The sequence below is a fragment of the Myotis yumanensis genome, unplaced genomic scaffold, assembly GCF_028538775.1.
Source record: "Myotis yumanensis isolate MYYU_CA2020_CCGP unplaced genomic scaffold, mMyoYum1.0.hap1 SCAF_20, whole genome shotgun sequence".
Lineage (NCBI taxonomy): Eukaryota > Metazoa > Chordata > Mammalia > Chiroptera > Vespertilionidae > Myotis > Myotis yumanensis.
Window position 1 is genome coordinate 18,807,681 of NW_027223771.1, and position 23,986 is coordinate 18,831,666.

A 23,986-nucleotide genomic window follows, 5' to 3' on the forward strand; every position below is an offset into this window, starting at 1 on the left:
AATATATAAAATAAAAATTCAAATATTTCCTTCATTGCACTATTTAGAAAATGGACAACTGCTCAGCAAGACATTTTACAAAAACTGAAATAAAAATGCTGTAAGGAAAGTAGCAATTAATGTTCTCTATGCAAGAAGATGGCAAAAATTTTCACTTAAAGACAAATATTAATCAGTTTAGTATTATAAGTTTATTTGGTTCATTAAAAAGATTCTCAGAGTAGGAACCACCAAGTTTTCTATTGCCTGTAAAACTATAATCAGGATTTCCACCACAAGGTGTCTCCAGGACTGGCCTCATATGAGTAGTACTCAGTCATCTGCTTTGTTGTTCCTGCAAGAAGGAGCATTTCAGTGCTGACCTCTGCTGGCTGCTTCTGAGCCCTGTAGGATTGTAAACAGCAGATACTTAGTATTTTATTTTTCCCTCAATGACTTGCATTTTTTTAAGTAGCCACAATGATAAATGGAATTTCCCATTAAATTGCATTTTAACAATGAAAATGTATCAGAGCAGAGTTACTCTCTTCAAGTATAGGTTCGAAACTGTCCTGAAAAGTACTTATGTTTCTAGGGAGTGGGGAGAGGGGGTCCCAGCTAAGGAATCCAAAGTCAGGAGGCTGTCAGTGATGCAGATGGCTTATCGGGTAATACTTGCTGCCTCTGGAAGGGCGGTACTTACAAGATCCTTGAAGAGGCCCTTGGACATATTTAGTAGCCACGTTAGAGATTTAAAAAATAATCCCTTAAAAACACTGCCAAGCATTTGCCTTCACCACCCTTGTACAATACACTCATTACCTTGGAGATGTTAATCATTTGACACTGAGGTATAATTTAGAGCAACAACCTCTAAGGGAGAACAAGATAGCCTGGCTGGTGATCAAATGACCGAAAAGGGCTCCAGAGGCCATTGCTTATACCACTGTTACCAAGGCATAGGAGGTGGGATCTGCCCTTTCTGTCTTCCCCACACCCTCCTCCTGCAGATCACATTAGTTTTAGCCACTTTGTCAATGATACTGCCCCTCACCTCTATGATAATCTTTCCCTATTTAACATGTATGTCTTTATATAGAGTAGAAAACTATAAAGGACAGTTTGTCTAAAGATGCCCTCTAGTGATAATAACAAAGGTCACAATCAAGAAAGTAAATTTACCAAGTACCTGATTGTGTTGGAGTAACTTAACCCATTGTGTTTAAGTTGTTATCTTAAATGTTTCTATTTAGGGGGATTCTGACAAGTGATTTTATAATAGTACTAGAGGCCCTTTGCAGGGAATTCATGCACTCGGAGTGGGGGGTACCTCAGCTGGACCTGTGCTCTCTTGTAGTCTGGAAGCCCTCCGGGGATGTCCAATAGATGACCTAAGGCAGTGATGCAGAACCTATGACACGTGTGTCAGAGGTGACACAGGAACTCCTATTTTTTTTGGTAAATTTTACTTTGTTAAATGGCATTTAAATATATAAACTATATATGAAAAATATAAATCTTTGTTTTAATATGGTTGCAAATATCAAAAAATTTCTATACAGACACGGCACCAGAGGTAGGGTTTTTCAAAATGCTGACACGCTGAGCTCAAAAGGTTCGCCATCACTGCCCTAAGCTGTCAGTTGGACATCCTCAGCACTGCTGTGGAGGTGGGAGAGGCTCCTGCCACTGCTGCTGCACTCGCCAGCTATGAGCGCAGCTTCTAATGACCACTAGGGGTCAGCTTCTGCATTGAGCATCAGCCCCCTACTGGTCAGTATGCATCATAGCGACCAGTCGTTCCACCATTTGGTCCATTTGTATATTAGCCTTTTATTATATAGGATTGCTAAATTTTAGAGCTTCAAGACATTCAGCTTAAAGACTGGTAGATCAGGTTAACTATATGAAAATATTAAGGGGAAAAAACTAAAGGCACATAAAACCAAAAAAGGAGGAGAGATGCAACTGTCCTGGAAGAACATTTGAATGATAAGTTCATTTGCCAAAGTTATACTATTTAGTTAGCTTTCATGCCCCCCTAATCTCATGAACCTGGCACAATAGTAATTATGTTTTAAGTTTAGAGGCTAATTGCTGAGTTAAATTTATTTTCTCTGCTTGTGCATTTGACTTACAAAGTTCGTTTCCTTTCCAAACATTTTCTGTGTTCCAATACTTCTTGGTAGAGTCACAAGTGGTTTTCTGTTTCTCTTTCTGCTATCATCTTGAGAAGCTTGCAAAAGTGGTGTTCTGAGTTCCAAATGACTTATATTTGAAGTGTTATGCGTAGATGTTAACGGCTCTGAGATTTCTTGAGATGCTCTTCGTGTCTAAAGAAAATAAAAATGATACATTTTTAAAGTAAGTATAACATGAACAGTTAGAATTGTCTTCTTTAGTTTTGAGTCAATGACTCAGAGATCAGTTTGAAGTGTGAAAAAAGCTGACATTTAAAATATTTATCATCAATGACCACTGAATTAAATCTGAGTTCTAAGGTTAATCATTCTTCTATTAGTAGTCATGTGATTTGATAATTCAAGGAATAATAGAATCAGTTTGAAAATTTTAAAGTAGGAGGATACAACTTAATTCAAGAGTATGGAACAATTTTTAAATTACATTCCCCCTTTTCTTTTCTTTTATTCAAAGACATATTTTACTGATTTTTCAGAGAGAGGAAGTGAAGGGGATAGAGTTTAGAAACATCAATGAGAGAGAAACATCAATCAGCTGCCTCCTGCACACCCCCCACTGGGGATGTGCCAGCAACCAAGGTACATACCCTTGACCAGAATCTAACCTGGGACCCTTCAGTCCACAGGTCGACACTCTATCCACTCAGCCAAACTGGTTAGGTCAATTTATGTGTTGTTTTTTTTTATTGATTTTAGGAAACAGCATAGGAGAGGGATAGAGAGAAACATCGATGAGTAAACAAGAATATTTTCCTATACTCCTGCTATTTAGTTGACAAAATATATATATATTTTGCATATTTAGACAACCTCATTTTACATACAATATATTTTTCAGGAGTGAAAAATCTTAATGGATCAGAGAATTGATACAGAGAGAAAACAAAGAGTAACAGCAAGTGAAATTCTACCTCTTTTTTAAGTTGAACTTTCTCTTTTTCCAAAGCCAGCTTCTTTACTTTTAACATTTCTATATCATTCTTAAGACTTTGCATATCTTGCTTTAGTTTTTCAATTACAGATACTCCAGATGTTCTGTCATTGTGCAGTGCAGAGGAACTCACATCTTTTAATCTAGAGTCCATGCTTGTACAATAATTAGCATTGAAATTATCTGCACATAATGGATTCTGGAACAAGTCGTGATTTCTCTTTGTTTCCTTATAAATATTTATAACAGTAGGCATACCATGGCTTTTCATTTCAATGATGATTTTTGTTTCATTGCAGCAGGGATGCTGCAATTCAGGATGGCTTTTTGGATCATGAGACTGAGGTGTAGGTCCGATGCCTAAGTTCCAATCTGTGGTATTTGGGTTCATATTTTTTGTCATCTGCATAGGAAACTCTTGGTCTTCTTTCACTCCAGATGTAACTACTAGGGTCCTTACTTTTTCATTTACTGTATCATTATAAAAACTTTGCTCATTTTTGTTTAAAACTTGTTCAGCATTAGGTTTGTGATCATTTTCAGAGTGTAATTCCTTGTCTCTTAAAGAAAGCTCAGAAGAAGAGTCCCACGGAGAGTCTTCTGGAGACCCGGGGTGTCCATGAGATGGAGAAACAATTTTGTGAGTGGTTTCTTCTCGTTTAGGAAATGTTTGTAATGCTGCAGAGATAGTCTTTCCAAATGCACCTTTTCCCTCACAATCAAGCATTTTACTTGTCAAATTCGAAGGCATTTGTCTTAAGCTTGCTCCTTCTTTAGAGTTATCATGTAGTAGCTCTTCCTTAGGACAATCAGTGGTTTTGAATTTTACAGAAAATTCACGTGACTTCTGCTTTGACTCATCTTTGGAAAGTTGTAAATTCTTCCTCTCTCTAATGTGCCTTGCTTGATGCGCATATTCCTCATCCTTTTGCACAAAAGAGAGTCCTGAATATGAAGATGTATCCTCTTTGTCACATGCCTTGTTTATTTGTGATTCTTGAGACATTTTTTCCAGATGCAATGGTGGACAATGAACATGCTTTCTTTGATTTTTAGATGCCTTGGCTGTTGGGGTATGTGTTTCTGAAATAAATTTATCCTCAAATGATCAATTGTGAAGAAAGATAAATTAGAATAGACTTTAAAATTAACTGTTAGATTTCTTATCTATGTTTACCTATTCCCAAAATCAATAATTGTAACTGAGAAGAAAAAGAAAGGAAAATCTTGACTTGGTCTAAATTAATATAAAAACATGCGCCCTCAAACCTAATTGTCACACTATTGGAATCAAAGAATTCATTAGGTGCTAAATATATCAGAAATAAATTAGTAGCTGAATTTTAACATTACAATGCCTTCCTCACTTAAAACATTTCACCTCACCCTATCCTAAATAGTGAGTCCCTCTAGTGCATTTCAGAATTTTTCAGTGTGATCCAAGATGGGAGTAAAGGAGGTGAAAGTTAAACTCACGTTCTCCATGGACCAGATCGGAATTACAACTCAATTATGTAACTACAAACTTGAATAACCAACTGAAGACTAGTTGATTATCAGTATTATAACCAAGGATCTACAGAAGAAGCCTCCATTACACTGGTAGGAAGGACAGAGATTCAATTGGGCTGGCCCCACATTCACTTGTGATGGATGAGAATGCAGAGGCATGTCTCAGTGCAGTGGTCCCCCTGAGGAGCTTGTTGTCTCAACCCCACACTGGGCTTCCAGCCCTGAGAACCAGAGCCTGGAAGAGGAGCCCACAGGACATCTGGCTGTAAAAATCAGCAGGGATTCTGCCCTCCAGGAAGAGGTGGGATTCTGCTAGAAACCCAGGAGCCCTCACAAATGGCCCAGCTGATAATATCCTTCCCACCACCTACCCTGGGCTATGAGGAAAGAGTGGCTCAGAGTGGCCTAAGAGTCATGTGAGGAGACTGCTTTGTGTGGCGCTGGGAGAGAGCGCTGAGGGGATGGCCTCTGGGTGCCCTCCCTGTGCTGAGTCCCTCTCCCACAATGCTCACAGATCCATCACCCCTGATGTCAAGCCCTCCCTTCCTTATGGTCTCAGCCAGGGGAATGTTCTAGACCATCGTCCTGAATCCTTGTCCCCCACCCTGTGGAGCTACATGCTGCAAAGGAGTACGGGCCCATGGTGTTTCATATAGATCTCCTAATGAGGTCTGGGTGGATTCAGGTGGTGTCAGAAAAAGAGTAGTGTGACTTTGGGTGGGGGGGTCTTTATTCCATTGCTGATCTAACTAAAGCCACCATTGCAGTGCTGAGCCCTCCCTTCATACAGTCAAATCCTGGTCTTTGGGCCTTGATGAATTTTGATAGCCTTCCCCTATAATCTTCCTGATACCACCCCAATCACAGCAGTCCACGGGTATCTGGTGGCTGATAAGTGGCATTTGTGTACCTTGGGACTTGAGCTGAGTGCCCTGACACCCAAAAACGGAACAGAGTTTGAATCTGTATCAACCTGGAAATCACCACTTGCACCTACCTGATGAGTCATTTACCTCATGCAACTCACATACCAATGGGCACTCTTTCAGTGAATGACCCCAACAGAAAGCTTGTAGGGAGAGATGGATCTCCAAGTGACTTGGGCTTTTTGCTGGTGGATGCTGATGGAAGGAGGCATTGCTGTGCAGCTGGCCCCTCCCAGGTGCACCCAGGCCCAACAGAGGTAGTCATAAATACTCGACCTATTTATAGCTCCACACAGGTACCCCAAGGGAAATCACAGGCAGAGAATGACATTGATTTGCAGCAGAATCCTTTCCAAGAGGCCCCAGAACCAACAAACCTGAGAGTTAGGTGGGGGGACTTGAGAGCATGACCCAATTAGATCCACAAGCAGAACACCCAAATGAAGATCGGGGCATACAGCAAACTGAGCTGGCATGAATTGCTCAACATAGGGTCACCTTTGCACAGCAGCTTGTATACCGTGTATAGTCAGCCAGCCTGAAGATCAACCCATTGCACAAGCAGGCCAACAGCTATCAAGGCTTTAAAAAGGGGGTTCACAGAACACACACAAGTGACATTCCAAGAGCACCTAACAGAGGTGATCAGAAAGATTGTGCCAATGAGATTCAAAGACACCTAGTACATAAGGCCATTATTCCAAGACTAGGATGCAAAGCACATCTAACTAATACATAGAAACAAATAGAGAGAGTCAGACAAAATGTGGAGTCAAACATTCCCCAAATGAAAGAACAGAGAAAGTTTCAAAAAAAATAACAAAATGAAATGGACAGAAAATACGCATCAGATACAGAGTTCAATAACATGGTTACAAAGATACTCAAGGAATGTAATAATAACTTCAACACAGAGATAGCAATTATTAAAAATGACAAAGAATCCACATAAATAACCACTCAGAAATGAGGAGTACAATATCTGAAATGAAGAATACAGCAGAAGGAATCAACTGCAGATTAGATGAAGCAAAGAATAGGATATTTGACTTAGAAGACAAGGCAGCAGGAAGCACCCAATTACAGCAGCAAAAAATTAAAGAAAAATTGTTTTTCTTTAAAAAATTAGCGAGTTTCAATGACATCAGGGACAACACAAACCATAGGAACATCCACATTGTAGAGAAAGAGGAGAGAATGTGCAAAAAATTGAGAACCTAGTTGAAGAAATGACTTGAAACTTCCCTGACCTGTGAAAAACAAGGACCACAAGTACAGCACACAAAGAGAGTCCCATGCAAGATGAATTCAAGGAGGCCCACTCTAAGACACTTCATAATGAAAATGGCAATGCTTAATGACAAAGAGAGGACCTTAAGATTGCCCTCGTAATTTAGGTACAAATACCTGTGAAATACTCACCAAGAAACACAAAAGTGGCCAGCACTGCAAGCAATTATACATGATGGGACTGAAACCAATACCATGTTATATTACCATATTACTTGCTTTAAAAACATAATTTTAGGCCAAAGCCAAAAATTCCATCAGGGCTATTCCTGCTGTGTAGAAAATTTCCATGCAGCAGGCCTAAGATTGCTATCCTTAGAAAGTCCTGCTTAAATGCCTACCCTTCAGTTGGTGTCTGAAAACCTGAATCTGGGTAGGCTTTCCACATTTCCCTAAATGATAAGTGTGACTCCCTGTGCCTAAATACTTTGCACAAGTCATGAGGTTCTTACTGAACACTTGCTTTCCTTCTGGGAATCTAGAATTTGGGTACATGTTATGGGAAGATGTCTATGTGACTAGCGTGCCATAAAAACCTTGACACTGAATCTAACCAGACCAGTAGATGATCTATTTCATGTGTGTTGTCAGAATTTGACACTGGAATAACTAAGCACATCCTGGTACCTCCACAGGGTGAGGACTCTGGGAAGCTTGTACCAGATGTCTGCCGCACTTTGTCACATGCACCTTTTCTCTTTTGCTGATTTTACTATACACCTTTCACTGTAATAAAACTCACGTGTGAGCACACCTATATGCTGAGTCCTGTAAAATTTTCTAGTGAATAAACAAACCTAGGGGTGTGTTTAGAAACATCTAACAAAATTGCATTATGTGAAAATGTTATTTGGATTGATGTGTTATACATGATTACAATACAGAAGTTGATTTCACTGAATACCTGTCCTTGACTTTGCTTCCATCCTTCCTTGTTTTCGAGTTTTCTGTAGATCTATAACAACCTGAATAAACAGATGAAAGGGATAAATGAATCAATGGTGTCAGAAAATTATGTGAAACGAGCAACATTCCTATTTAGTCAGAATAAGAAATACAGAATCCCAATGCTTGACAGTATGTTCTATAGCAAAGTTCCTATAAAGGAAAGGAAGATATCTCACTGACAAATTTCTCCAACTGAACAGGGTTTAATTCCTTATCATAATCAACTAACTAGGAAAACTGAAAAAAATAATTATCATCTACACTAATAAAAGAGAAACATGGTACTTAGGGTACGACTGCTACCCTTCCCATTGGATAATCTGCATATCCTTATGCAAATTAACTGTCAGCCAAGATGGCGGCCGGCAGTCATGCACTGATGGGAGCAGGGAGACTTGCTTGCTCCAGTGACTGTGGACTCCAATGTTCCCTGCCTGCCGCTGCCGGCCTCTCAGCTGCAACTCTAAGCAACTATGTACTATGTTGCAAATAATAAGCTAAACAAAACCCCAGAAACGGGGCTTTCATTCAGCCAGGCTTCAGCCAGCTTGACCGCAACATTGTATCGATGTTTTCAGCAGCGAGGCCTCAGAGCTAAAGTTGGCCCAGAATTAAAACAAAATAAAAAGAAAAAAAGGAGCGGTTAGGAGCTTCAGTCACCCGCTTCCGGAAAACAGCCCTCAGCCCCTCACCCAGACTGGCCAGGCACCCCAGTGGGGACCCCAACCCTGATCCAAGACACCCTTCAGGGCAAACCAGCCAGCCCCTACCCGTTCACCAGGCCTCTATTCTATATAGTAAAAGGGTAATATGCCTCCTGGCACCAGGATCAGCAGAGCAGCGAGGCTCCTGGCACAGGGATCTGCATGACAGGGGGCAGCGCCCAAACCCCCTGATCAGCCCTGCTCTGTGCCTGATAGGGGGGAGCTCCCCAATCTCCTGATCGCCCTGTGACTCTGTGTGTGACAGGGGGCAGGGCCACAACCTCCCTATCTGCCCTGCTCTGTTTGTGAAAGGGGAAGGTGTCCCAACGCCCTGATCAGCCCTGCTCTGTGCCTGATAGAGGGGAGCTCCCCAATCCTCCGATTGCCCCGCGGCTCTGTGTGTGACAGGGTAGAGCCATAACCTCACCATCGGCCCTGCCCTGAGTGTGACAGTGGCGGTGGCCCAACCACCTGATCGGCCCTGCTCTGTGGGTGATAGAGGGTGGCGCCCCAACCCCCCTCCACGGGCCTTGCTCTGTGTGTGACAGGGTAGAGCCATAACCTCCCCATTGGCCCTGCCGATGGAGAGGTTATGGCTCTACCCTGTCACACACAGAGCCGCAGGGCAATCAGGGGATTGGGGAGCTCCCCTCTATCAGGCACAGAGCAGGGCTGATCAGGGCGTTGGGACACCTTCCCCTTTCACAGGGTGCAGCGCCCCAACCCTCTAATCCGCCCTGCTCTGTGTGTGACAGGGGGTGGTGCCCCAACTCTCCTATCGGCCCTACTCTGTGCTTGACAGGCAGGAGCTCCCCAACCCTCTGATCGACCCTGCTCTGTGTGACAGGGTACGGAGCCCCAATCCCCCCCATGGGCCCTGCTCTGTGAGTGACAGGGGGCATCACCCCAACCCCCTGATCAGTGGCGGCGCAACCTCTCCATCGACCCTGCCTTGAGTGTGACAGGAGGTGGTGCCCCAACCCCCCAATTGGCCCTACCCTGAGCGTGACTGAGGGTGGCATCGCAACCTCTCGATCCGCCCTGCTCTGTGCATGATGGGGCGGCCCCCCAACTCCTCAATCGGCCCTGCTCTGAGCCTGACCATGGGCTGCACTTAGGGATTGGGCCTGCCCTCTGCCACCCAGGAGCAGGCCTAAGCCAGCAGGTCATTATATCCCAAGAGGTCCCAGACTGCAAGAGGGCACAGGCCGGGCTGGGGGACCCCCCTCCCTCCGCCCAGTGCACAAATTTTTGTGCACCGGGCCTCTAGTCTATTTATATAAAAGCCCAGCGACCATTATGCCAGAATGACCAGAAAGACTGGTGGCTATGACATGCACTGCAACAGCCAAACAGCCTCAACTGACCTTGTTCGGCCCCCCCTCCTGGCTGGCTCAGCCCCCAGTCGGCCCCCAACACCCTGGTTAGGGGTTCATCCGACCGCCCACCACTTGCAGCTCCTCCCCCTGGCCGACCCCCAACCCGAATGACCCCAAACACTTCTAAATCTCTCCCTGGCTCCCTGGTGCATGTACAGTTAGTGCAAGCACACGAAAATAATTATCAGTCCCTCTGACCCCAACCAGAGTCTCCAGAGGGCTCTGCTAATATTGCAGCCAAGGTGTGGAATTCTCCCTCCATGGCCTGAAGCCCCAGGAGACCTTCCAAGTTAGCCAAAAAGGCGACAGAAGCATTAATGGATGGTGGTCCTTTGCGGAGAAATGTAGAGAGGCTGCGGGGATTTTGTGAAATTGCAGTGACTTCCCGATTAGGTGAGCTTTCAATCTCTCTTAAAATGGGGTAGCAAAGAGGATCTGCAGGCTGCCAGGAGCAACAGTGAAACACAGGCACATTCAAAAAGAGAAAAGCCTTTTAACAAACAAGCATGAAGATCATATTGTGAAACTAAGAGTAGAGTCCCAGAAAGAACGCAAAAATCATTAAAGGGCCATCATCCATCTTGATGTATGTTTGCAAACAACACATAAACAACTTCATCTCATGGCAAGTGAAATGCAAAACAGTTCTGTTGTGGGTTTTCTTTTGGCCATCCTTTATAATTAGATCCAGCCTGAGGAAAGCTATAGCTTCCAACATTTGATCTCCTGGCTGGCCACACCCCCAATCGTCCCCCATCGGGGCAGGCAGACCTCTAGTATTTAATAAAACAGTGTTCTAATGATTGCAGAGTTCTTTTTCTTTATTACTAATCTTTTTAAAAAGTTCCTATTAAACACTATCGTGGCTCACCTATTAAAGGCAGTTTTTGACAGGACAACTAAAAAGTGAAAGAAATGTTATCCAAAATATAGGGATATCCAAGGATACTCATTAAACTCAACCTGTATGGGAAAATACTGGTCTTTCTTCATGAACTGTTGCTCTTTCCTTCCGATCGGTTAAAGACCTAGTCTTCATGTCCATTCCAAATGCCAATTCAGGCCCTAACTGGTTTAGCTCAGTGAATAGAGCCCTTGCCCACAGACTGAACTGTCCCAGGTGTGATTGCGTTCAAGGGAAAGTACCTTGGTTGTAGGCTCCCTGTCCCTGGTTGGAGAGCATGCAGGAGGCAACCGATTGACATGTCCCTCTCACATCAATGTTTCTCTGTCTCTCCCTCTCCCTTCCACTCTCTCTAAAAATCAATGGAAAAATACCTTCATGTGAGGATTAACAACACAACTGAAAAAAATGCAAGTGCACTACCTAGAAACCTATGAATCATCTTAGAGTTCTCTCTCCTCAGTAAGTCTTTACATGCAATCATCACAAAATCTACCGTCTCTGCTTTATTTTGCTACTGTCAAGTGCCCTAGTCAAATGTGGGCTTTTAGATGATGGCATTCACAGCGGGGAAAATACTACCAACTATTATTGTTCTTTCTTAAATTAGTAATATTTTTTAAGCAAAACAAATGAGAAAGACATAAAGGTAGAAAAACACCAACATTTTAAAGGGAATGAATTGAGCTTCCTGACTCATTTCAGCATGGATGCTTGAAATTTTCATAGTAGACTTATGCTGGTCCAGAGGCAAAATATTCTTTGGTCTCCCATCTCTTTATGTGTTTTCCTTCCATCTATCCTCTACAGGAGGGGTCAGCAATGTACGGTCCACAGGCCAAATACAAGCTGCCATCTGGTTTTGCAAATAGTCTCACTGGAACAGTCATGCATATTCACTGACAGATTCTCTAGGACTGCGCTCACACTACAATGGCACACTTGAGTAGATATGACAGACCACATGGACTAAAATCAGGCCCTTTAAAAGAAAAATCTTGCTGATCCCTGCATCCCACCACAACCAGAGGAACCTAATCATATGTAATCCTGTTAGTCTTCTGCCAAAAACTCCAGTGAATCCCTGTAGTAAGTATTGCTGGCTCCCTACCTTAGTCTTCCTTATTGCTGGAGAACCACAACTGTATTTGGACATTTACTGTTCTGATACACAAATAAGGTATTATCTCCCCAGCTCCAAAGAGAGTTATGATTATACTAAGCTCATTAAAGAAACTGGTTTACCTCTAAAGGATTTAAGAATGAGCATGGGATGTAACCCAAGTGCATCAAAAGTTAGGGGAAGTCAACTCCAAGTCTCTCAGTGTTTTCCCTATTTAAAAGAAACCCACAGGCCAGGCCAGTAATGCTAAGTGAATGAAGAGCTGTCCCATGCACTGAGAGGTTCCTGGTTCAATTTCTGGTCAGGCCACATGCTCCAGTTGCAGGCTCAACCCCAGCAGTGGCGTGCAGTAGGCAGCCTATGGATGTGATGGTTCTCTCTCATTGATGTTTCTCTCACTTTCCCTTCCTCTCTCTCTGAAAATAATTAAAAACATGTTTAAAAAAATTCAAGGAAACAAATAGCTCAACCTCACTAATCAGGGAAATGCAAATTAAAGCCACAGAGAAGTACCACCTCACTCCTCTCAGAACGGCTGTTCTCAAAATATAAAGAGCAAGTGTTTTTGAGGACATGGAGAAGAGACAAAGCCTCACACACTGTTTATGTGAATATAAATTGGTATAGTAATTGTGGAAAACAGCATGGAGATTCCTAAAGAAATTAGAAACAGAACTGCCATTCCTCATCTGGGTATTTACCCAACAGATATATATAAACACGCATTTTGGGGGGAAAATATCTGTGCACTCCTATGTTCACTGCAACATTATTCACAATAGCCAGGATATGGAAGCAACCAGGATTCTTCCCATAGATAAATGAATAAAGATGATGTGTTATGTATATGTGTTTTGTATATGTGATATATATATATATATATATATATATATATAGAGAGAGAGAGAGAGAGAGAGAGAGAGAGAGAGAGACTGATGTATTACTCAGGCATATGAAAGAATAAATAACTATATTCGTAAGCACTTAGTGTGATATGGCACCTAATAAGCACTGAATAACGAATAGAAAATAATATAGATGGCGTGATATTAACAAGCTCTTGGAGGCAGGGACGGTATTTGAATTCTGCAACATCACAGTAACAAGTACCTAAAAGACGCCTGAGAGTTAAATGGCGTATCATTAAGCTGAAAAATGAGTAACTGAATTTTGATATTTTCTGTGAAAATTTTGTTTTAAAAAAATAAGAGAGAAATAAACCTGGAGAAGCTCTCCCGTATTACACATATCTTCAAGGTCAAAACACTATTTCATTTTTGTGTTTCCTATCACTTGCAAAACCAACCTACACAAGTCCTCTGATAAAGTCGACTAAGTCCAAGGTGTCTTCACAGAATCCAGATGAGATTGGGCGCGTTCAGCGTGGTATGGCCGTAGACTCTTCACACAATTCAGATTGCACAATGAACTAGGTAACATATCTGGCATTTTTGTTACTGAGAAACATTTTTGTACGTTTACTGTAATCTGTTGAGTCCCTCGTTGGGCTTTGCGAATATTTATTATGATTATTTTTTTACCAATGACAATAGAGCATCTTGTTCTACAACAGTGGTTCTCAACCTGTGGGTTGCAACCCCTTTCAGGGTAGAACGACCCTTTCACAGCAGTCGCCTAAGACCATCGGAAAACACATATATAATTACATATTGTTTTTGCGATTAATCACTATGCTTTAATTATGTTCCATTTATAACAATAAAATTGGGGGTCACCGGAACATGAGGAACTGTATTAAAGGGTCACGGCATCAGGAAGGTTGAGAACCACTGTTCTAAAGAAATGCCAGTGTCCTGATAATTATCAAATTAATGAAGTGAACATATCTCCTTCTGTTTTGACTTCTGAGGATTAAAGTTGATATAATGAGATCTTCTTGGCATAATGTGAACCATACGCTATGCTTCCCAACAGGTATTGTTTTTCTGACTTCCGCTCTATGGGTAGACATCTTTAAAACACTATCTCATTGAGATTCTTGCACTCTGGCTAAGGGGTATAGTTCTTATTCTTTGCCATTTGTTTGTGATATTAGGAAAGTATTGTTGAGTTCTGAGTTTTAGTTTCTTTTTTTGTGAGACAAATCTCTATGTAATAACAAGTACTTGCAAAATATAACCCATTTCAATGAAAACTAAACAAAAGATCCATTTTAGAACAGGTCCAATTTGGAATAATATGAACATAGAGGAAACATACACCATCCTAACATAATTTTTTTTACATAAAGATATTTTATGGGATTTTAGGGATAAGGACTAACTAAATGAATTTCTTTTCAAATGATATTGCCCCAGATTTTAATGTTGTTATTAATACTGAATACTATGCTATGAAGAAAGAGATTAGAAAAACTATACATGCAACTTACACATTGTTTGGTATTATTTCCCTGCTCTCTCATTATCAAACTTTCTCACTCTTACTTCATCTATGGCAGGAACTCCAAGAGGAATTCACTATCAGAGGTTTTACCAGGGAGTGCTATTTTCAGATTTTTGAGGCCTCCTTTCTTCTTTATATTTAGAAGTTAGCTGTTGCTTGCTGTGCACAAAACTGGTGATAAATAACATTACTCTCTTAATATTAATATAAAAATATTTTCAAAATATAGTAAATTCTTAGGATATTTCAGATAATATCAGAGCTAATATTGCAATGTTAATGATACCATACACTTTAAATTTGTAAGTTCCACAACTGTTTTATGAAGTACAAAACAAAAAATTGTAACCGTCATGATTTGAGAGCAGTATAATTCAGTGAATTAATTAGAGTTAGCTTGACATTATTATAAGTTTCTAGAACTCAGACACCCTAGTTCTATAACCAATAGCTATTTGTTATCAAACAAGTCCTTATTTTTGGCTCAGTTCTCCTCTACAAAATAAGAAACTTACTTCCTTATTTTATAAGTTTGCTAGGAGAATTAAAAGAGATGATACAGCAAAAAGATATACTCAGAAAATTTAAACCAAAGTAAAAATCTCGTCCTGACATTTATTCCTTGAAATTATTTGGATTCTCAAATAAATAACAATGTGGAATTTTCATAGTTTCTCATATTCAAATGTTGCAGTTTTCTGAAAATGTTATGAATTTTGGTTATTACCTGTACTTACATTGCCGTTTGTATTTCAGTGTACCTCAGCTATTATGTAAGTAACAACTAAATTAATGTACGAATAGATTTCCCCATGAAGTCAGATAACACCATGCTCCCTTCTTTATGCAGCAAATCATACAAACCAAAGAAAACTAATAGAAGCCAGGACCTGGGCTGGACTACTACTATTCCTTCTCTAACTACTCAGATTCTGAACCAGCAGATCTTTATGAGAGCGATCCTTAATCTCCCTGTCCATCCCCAATTGGCTTGGAAGATGCAATCCTACTGGTCACCCATGGATATTTATCGGTCATGGATGAGCCCTTAGCAATTTTAAGGACCAATAACCTACTTTTGATTCAGAGCTTTCTGTTGACTGGCTTCCATGTGAGGAATAATCTAAAATACTCTGAAACCTAAGGTAAATTTAAGTCACTTGGGAAACTTTCATTGTTATGGCAAAGAGATCACTTGAGGGGCCAACCTCAATTACGGAACTTCAAGCAAGTTGGTGCCTACTGCTCTGGGAGAGTGATGTGGGACCTTCCACTACCTAATAAAGGTGCTCAACAGAATAAATGTCACCTTGGGGTGCAGATCCTGTAACAAAGGAGAAATGATCATCTGGCCCTTTCCTGCAACATTATTTGAATATCCCTGGCAGCTCAAATGTTTCCAACTAACACTTTCTAGCAGGAAAAAAAAAACACAAACTCAAATGGTAACTAGTCTGAAAAGATCTGGGCTAAAAAGTAAGCTCCAAAATAAAAAATAAAAAAAGAGACATATGTAATATTTTTTGTAATACTTTAAGCAATAAAACATAATAAAGAAAGTGAAAGTAAGCTCCACGTAAGCTTTCCAGTTGTGTGTGTATTGGGGGAGGGGCGCTGTGGATGGGTAGAGCTAGGAGGCCCAGCTGCCAGAATAGGGTGCTGGTAATTGGAATAGTGGATAAGCATATAGAGCATAGGTATATAAGCTAAAAAAAGAGGCAGAAACACAAGTCCTAGTGTGAATCAACATGAAGACTCAGGAATCTCCAGTCCCAGTGCCCAGCACACATGGGGGAGCCATTTGGCTTTTTCCCCTTATCTCTGCTCCCGCCCCTGAGCCCTCCCAGAACCACTGGGTGTCTTAGGGGTCTGAGTCTCCCTTGAATGCCTTCACAGTGTGGGAACACGCATCCAAGGGATGTGACCATTTCTCTCGGTGGCAGTTTTCCAAGGTTGACCCCACTCAGGATTTCTAACGACTGGGAACGGGGGTAACTGCTGCCTTTCCATCTCCTGTCCATTTTCCTTGAAGGAGCCAGAACCCAAGATTCTTGGTAGAAGGGAAGCCATGGACCTCCCATCAGTGGACATAGTTTGGATCAAATCCTGGCAGCCGGAAGGGTTTGCTCACAGACTATGGATTCACCTGGGCACTGTCTCTCTGCCCATCCAGAACCCTGCACTAGGCGCCCTCTGTCCTTGAAACATTCACTCTCCTCAACAGCCCTGAGCAGGAGGCAGGGACAGTCACTTCTTACACATGAAGAGGCTCTGCACTCACCGACTCTGCTCTCACCGACTCTACGTCCACCGACTCTACCTCCACCGACTCTTCACACACCGGCTCTTCACACACCGACTGCACACAACCGACTCCACACCACCAACTCCACATCCTCCGACTCTGCACCGCAAATTCCATGCCACCCATTTCAAACTGCCGTATGGGCCGCATTCTAAACTGCTCTGCAAGCAGCTCATGCCCAATGTTAACTGCTTTGGAATACACAAATATTAGGACACTCTCCCTATGAAACTTAAGACCTGTATGGGCATATAAAATATAAAGAAACAAAATGGATATATATATGTATCCTACATGATTATAAATGGAAATTAACTATTTCATTCTAACTTTGTCTACCACATTTCTAATAATTATTGTTTTCCCATCAGCTGAATTATAGAAATCAATCTGTTACTTTTAGGTAACAACACATTCATTTTATTTTGTGAAGTCTTATCTAGAGAGCTCAGCTCCCAACCAACTGCCTAAAAAACAATTTCACAAATGATTCACTAATGTGTAGTTTATGAGAAAAATGAACAAAGTAAAGCTGTGTGTTTGGAAAATACTTTACTTAATTTTAAAATATATATTTTTATTAAGTTCAGAGGGAAAAGAAGGAGGGAGATATATAAACATCAATGATGAGAGACAATCATTGATAGGCTGCTTACTGCATGCCCAGTAATGGGGATCAAGCCCCCAATCTGGACATGTGCCCCGATCGGGTATGGAAGAGTGATTTCCTGGTTCATAGTTTGATGCTGAATCACTGAGCCACACCAGCCTGACTGGAAAATACTTTAACAAAAAGATATTGTACATAGCTTTCTATGCAAGGAGTCTTAAATTAGCACCTGCAAGAAAGACATTTAGAGAGCAAATATGCAGGTATCCTCTGAACAGAATTTAAACAGTTAGGCTGGCTGGGGAATCCAAGATGGCAGCATAGGTAAACACCGGAAATTGCTGCATCACACAACCACTTCAAAAATACAACTAAAAGACAAAATGGACATCATCCAGAACTACAGGAAGGCTGGCTGAGTGGATATTCTACAACTAGAAGGAAAGAGACAAGCACTGAGACTCAGAGGAGGTGTGGAAGTAAAGTGCAGAGGTACCGAGTTGCACGCCAAAAGGGCTGGCAACTGAGGAGTGGCGCACATGGAGAGGGCTGGCTGCTGAGGACTTGGTTGTCTTTTTCAATTGGGAGGGAGTCTCAAGCTCCAGACTGCTCTGAAGCTCATCTGAGTCTCTGGGGACCCAGACTCGTACGGGGAGAAACTGGACTGTCTGGCATCAGGCAGAACTTGAGGGTGGCTTTCCCTTAGAGGTGCTTGCAGTGATTAAAGGGACACTGAGATGCAGGCCTCTTAGGGTAGGACTGGGGAGCAGCCATAGTTCCTTGCTCCGCCCTGTTGATCCCCTGAGACCCCACACCACCCAATCTGTGCACAGAGGCTTTGCATATGAAAGGCCTGGCCCTTTGCAACCTGAAAATTACCTAACAAACTGCAGCTGAATCAGAGAGACCCAGAACGTCCAAAAGAAGGTCCAAGGACCCACAGCAGCTTGCATTGCTTCACAGCTGGGCCTCATCTGGGCATCTCCAAACCCCAAACAAAGAAGAGGAATCTCTCCATAGCTTCTGCTGTGCAGCCTCAGGCAGAGGCTAAATTAGCAGCACCTTAGAGATCCAAGAGCCACTGTCCCCAGGGGTCAGAGTGGGACCATCCAGATTACAACTCCTCAGATCCATAAGGGACACACTCAGTGGGCCGACTCAGTAAGCACCAAAGTCCCAGTGAAGCAAGTCTTGCCCCAGAAGAGTGTCTCCAGCTCAGAAGTTCTCCCACTGCAGACACAGCTGATTCTCACAGCCTAATGGCCTGGAGGTCAATTCCTCCCAGTGATACCTACAACCATCAAGACTTAACTATAACTGCCAATAACTATGGAAGAAATTGAAGCAGTCATCAGAAAGCTTCCAGCAAACAAAAGCCCAGGGCCAGACGGCTTCACAGGGGAGTTCTACCAAACATTCAAGGAAGAACTAAAACCTACCCTCCTCAGACTACTACAAAAAATTCAAGAGGAAGGAACGCTTCCAAGCTCATTCTATGAAGCCAGCATCACCCTAATACCAAAACCAGGTAAAGACATCACAATGAAAGAGAATTACAGGCCAATATCCCTCATGAACATAGATGCCAAAATCCTCAACAAAATCTTAGCAAATCGGATCCAGCAGTACATCAGAAGGATCATACACCATGACCAAGTAGGATTCATCCCAGAGATGCAAGGATGGTACAACATCCGTAAATCAATAAATGTGATACATCACATAAACAAATTGAAAGAAAAAAACCACATGGTCATATCAATTGATGCAGAAAAAGCATTCGACAAAATCCAACACCCATTTTTGATAAAAACTCTCAGAAAGGTGGGAGTAGAAGGATCATACCTCAACATAATAAAAGCCATATATGACAGGCCCACAGCCAACATCATACTCAATGGACAAAAACTAACACCATTTCCCCTAAGAACAGGAACAAGACAGGGATGCCCACTCTCACCACTCCTGTTCAACATAGTACTGGAAGTATTAGCCATTGCAATTAGGCAAGAAGAAGGAATAAAAGGCATCCAAATTGGAAAAGAGGAAGTAAAACTGTCCTTATTTGCAGATGACATGATATTATACATACAAAACCCTAGAGACTCCATCAAAAAGCTACTAGACTTAATACATGAATTTGGCAATGTAGCAGGATACAAAATTAACCCCAAGAAATCTGAGGCATTTCTATACACCAACAGTGAACTTTCAGAAAGGGAGATCAGAAAAACAATCCCATTTACCATCGCACCAAAAAAATTAAGATACCTAGGAATAAACTTAACTAAAGAGGTTAAAGACCTCTACTCAGAAAACTACAGGACGTTGAAAAAAGAGATAGAGGAAGACATAAACAGATGGAAGAACATACCATGTTCTTGGATTGGTAGAATCAACATAATTAAAATGTCCATACTACCCAAAGCAATCTATACATTCAACGCACTTCCCATTAAAATACCAATGGCCTTCTTCAAAGATCTAGAACGAACTCTCCAAAAATTCATCTGGAATAAAAAAAGACCCCGAATAGCTGCAACGATCCTGAGAAAGAACAAAGTAGGTGGGATCTCAATGCCAGATATCAAGCTGTATTACAAAGCCACTGTTCTCAAAACTGCCTGGTACTGGCACAAGAACAGACATATAGATCAGTGGAATAGAATAGAGAGTCCAGAAATTAGCCCGAACCAATATGCTCAATTAATTTTTGACAAAGGAGGCATGAACATACAATGGAGCCAAGATAGTCTCTTCAATAAATGGTGTTGGGAAAATTGGACAGACATATGCAAGAAAATGAAACTTGACCACCAACTTACACCATACACAAGAATAAACTCAAAATGGATAAAGGACTTAAATGTACGACAGGAAACCATAAAAATTCTAGAAGAATCGAAAGGCAACAAAATCTCAGACATATGCTGAAGCAATTTCTTCACTGATACAGCTCCTAGGGCAGTTGAAACTAAAGAGAAACTGAACAAATGGGACTACATCAAAATAAAAAGCTTCTGCACAGCAAAAGAAACCATCAACAAAACAACAAGAAAACCCACCTCGTGGGAAAACATATTTGCCAACGTCATATCTGATAAGGGCTTAATCTCCAAAATTTATAGGGAACTCATACAACTTAACAAAAAGAAGATAAACAATCCAATCAAAAAATGGGCAAAGGATCTAAATAGACACCTTTCAAAAGAGGACATTCAGAAAGCCAAGAGACATATGAAAACATGCTCAAAGTCACTAATCATCCGAGAGATGCAAATCAAAACAACAATGAGGTACCATCTCACACCTGTCAGAATGGCCATCATCAACAAATCAACAAACGACAAGTGCTGGAGAGGATGTGGAGAAAAAGGAACACTTGTGCACTGCTGGTGGGAATGCAGACTGGTGCAGCCACTATGGAAGGCAGTATGGAGGTTCCTCAAAAAATTGGAAATGGAACTCCCATTTGACCCTGTGATCCCACTACTAGGAATATATCCCAAGAAACCAGAAACACCTATCAGAAAGGATATATGCACCCAGATGTTCATAGCAGCACAATTCACCATAGCTAAGATCTGGAAACAGCCTAAGTGCCCATCAGTAGATGAATGGATTAGAAAACTGTGGTACATCTACACGATGGAATACTATGCTGCTGTTAAAAAGAAGGAACTCCTACCATTTGCAACATCATGGATGGAACTGGAGAGCATTATGCTAAGTGAAACAAGCCAGTCAATGAAGGAAAAATACCACATGATCTCACTCATTCATGGATAATAAAGACCATTACAAACTTTTGAACAATAATAGATACAGAGGCAGAGCTGCCTCAAACTGATTGTCAAACTGCAGTGGGAAGGCCAGAGAGAGTTGGGGGGCAGGAGGGAGGGGAGTAAGAGATCAACTGAAGGACTTGTATGCATGCATATAAGCATAACTAATGGACATAAGACACTGGGGGGTAAGGGAGGGTAGTGGTTTGTCAAGGGCGGGGGGGGGGGGGGGGAAGGATACTTATGTAATACCCTTTGTAATACTTTAAGAGGAAAATTAAAAAAATAAAATAAAAAAAAAAAAAAAAAACCAAAAAAAAACAAAAAAAAACAAAAAACAAAAAAAAAAAAACAAAAAAAAAAAAAAAAAAAAGACTTAACTATAACAAAACTGTGCACAAAGCCCACAAAGTGGTGTACCAAGAGTGTCCACCTCAGGTAATTGGGGAGGCTGAGCCACTGGGCCCTATAGGACACCTAACACAGAAAGTTACTCTATCAACACAGGGAAGCATAAAAAATGTGGAGACAAAGAAACAAGTCACAAATGACAGAAACTGAGGAAAGCGAACTACTGGATAATGAGATCAAAAGCACACTTTTAAGGTTTTTCAAGAACTTTCTAGAAACCGCCAATGAATTTAGTGAGACCCTCGAGGTTATGAAAAAGGACCAACTAGAAATTAAGCATATACTGACTGAAATAAAGGATATTATGCAGAGTTCCAAAAGCAGACTAGAGGATCGCAAGAATCAAGTCAATGATTTGAAGTATAAAGAAGCAAAAATCACCCAACCAGAAACACAAAATGAAAAAAGAATCCAAAAATATGAAGATAGTGTAAGGAGCCTCTAGGCCAATTTCAAGCATACCAACATCCGAATTATGGGGATGCCAGAAGAAGAGAGAGAGCAAGATATTGAAAACCTATTTCAAGAAATCATGACAGAAAACTTCCCCTACCTCGTGAAAGAAATAGACTTCCAAGTCCAGGAAGCACACAGAACACAAAGCAAAAGGAATCCAAAGAGGACCACACCAAGACACATCATAATTAAAATGCCAAGAGCAAAAGACAAAGAGAGAATCTTAAAAGCAGCAAGAGAAAAACAATCAGTTACCTACAAGGGAGTACCCATATGACTGTCAGCTGATTTCTCAACAGGAACCATGCAAGCCAGAAGGGAGTGGCAAGAAATATTCAAAGTGATGATTAGCAAGAACCTACAACCTAGATTACTTTATCCATCAAAGCTATCATTCAGAATTGAAGGTCAGATAAAGAGCTTCACAGGTAAGAGAAAGCTAAAGGAGTTTATCACCACCAAACCAGTATTATGTGAAATGCTGAAAGGTATCCTATAAGAAGAGGAAAAAGAAGAAAAAGGTAAAGATACCAATTATGAACAACAAATACACATCTATCAACAAGTGAATCTAAAAATCAAGTGAATAAATAATCTGATGAACAGAATAAACTGGTGAATATAATAGAATCAGCGGTATAGAAAGGGCGTGGACTGACTACTCTCAGGTGGGAAGGGGTTTGGGGGGGGTGCGGGGAGAGACTGGACAAAAATTGTACACCTATGGATGAGGAAAGTGGGTGGCGGGGGTAAGGGCAGAGGGTGGGGTGGGAACAGGGTGGAGGGGAGCTATGGGGGGGGAAGAGGAACAACTGTAATAATCTGAACAATAAAGATTTAATTGTAAAAAAACATTTAGGCTGTAAATAAATGAGCTAATAGTGTTTTAATTATTTCTAAACTAGTACTGATTTTAATTGTTGTTAATTAAAAATTCATTCTTAATTTAAAATAAATGTAAATTATTTTAAATAGATGAAATCTTTGGACTTATGATGGGGGAGTATTGATTATCATTTATGTTAATTACCTAGCTTCACTAACTGCTATACAATTACTTAAAGTGAAACAGACAACCTAATGGGCCCAGGCTGTTGGTTAATACTTGAACGACTGTAGCAGAGACTGGGTTGACTAATATATGGCGTTTATTCCATTAATGTGGGCAGAATGGGAGAGCAGCAGGTCATCCAGAAACACCTGCTTTACTCTCCCCATAAGCCAGCTGCTTCTCTTGGGTAGAATGATACAGACTCCATGGGAAAGTAGAAATTACACGCAAGGGGAAGTAGGCAAGGTACAGTGATTACAGGTTAGGGGCAATGCGGGTTGGGGGTTCGTAAGGGGCTGGTGCCTCAGGGACCAGCTTAAAGGCAACCAGGTTGTTAATCTAGGCTGTTCTGGGGAAAGGAGGATGGCTGCATTCCCTTGTCAGCTCCCATGCCCCAGGGCGTACAACTCTCAAACAGATTAGAATGTGCTTTCTCTGATCAGAACAGAACAATCACAGTTAACAGAGCCAGATTAATATTTTTTATTATTATAGCTAGTCCCCAATATTCTATTCCTGCCCCTAACAAAAGTGCAAAAATGAAAAGAAATCACACCTAAAGCTCTTATTTTTTTTTCATAACTACCTCAATCAATTCCTCTTGTAAAATATGTCCCATAAACTCAACATGCTTCATTTTGTCGGAGGCGTCATGAGATTTAAAATGATGTCAAACGAAATGTGATCTAAACTGGAAACAAATTTATAGATGTCATGATGACCTGAGAACACAGCAAATTACATATAATTTAAAGAATCTTGATATATTGAAAATTACTTCTTTTATCATTATGCAAATCAAGATTTAATAACTGTTGAATTATGAGCTTATGTCAGTGAGATAGTAACTAGATGCTAAAATTTCCAACTCTCTGCTACCAATTTTCAGGGCCAAGTTTTCAGAGGAATGATGCAAAATTCATGAACCTAGAGCTATTTTAAGGAAACTTCATAACAATGATGCAAAAAACAGGATGAGGCCAACTGAAACTACAATAGCGTGAGTGCCAGCCTGGCACAGTGATGAGCATGTTGCATACATCCTATCTCATTTAACCCGCTCAA

At 41.2% G+C, this 23,986-nt stretch overlaps 1 protein-coding gene across 1 annotated transcript in view; it reads right to left on the bottom strand.

Moving 5' to 3' along the window:
- Positions 1 to 16,758, bottom strand: part of LOC138998625 (protein Daple-like) — a 53,113-nt gene extending 36,355 nt beyond the window's left edge. Inside the window, exon 1 of the mRNA XM_070400755.1 lies at positions 16,585 to 16,758. Within this exon, the coding sequence (XP_070256856.1) occupies positions 16,585 to 16,758 (174 nt within the window). The remainder of the gene's footprint in view (positions 1 to 16,584) is intronic.
- Between the last annotated feature and the right edge of the window lie 7,228 nt (positions 16,759 to 23,986).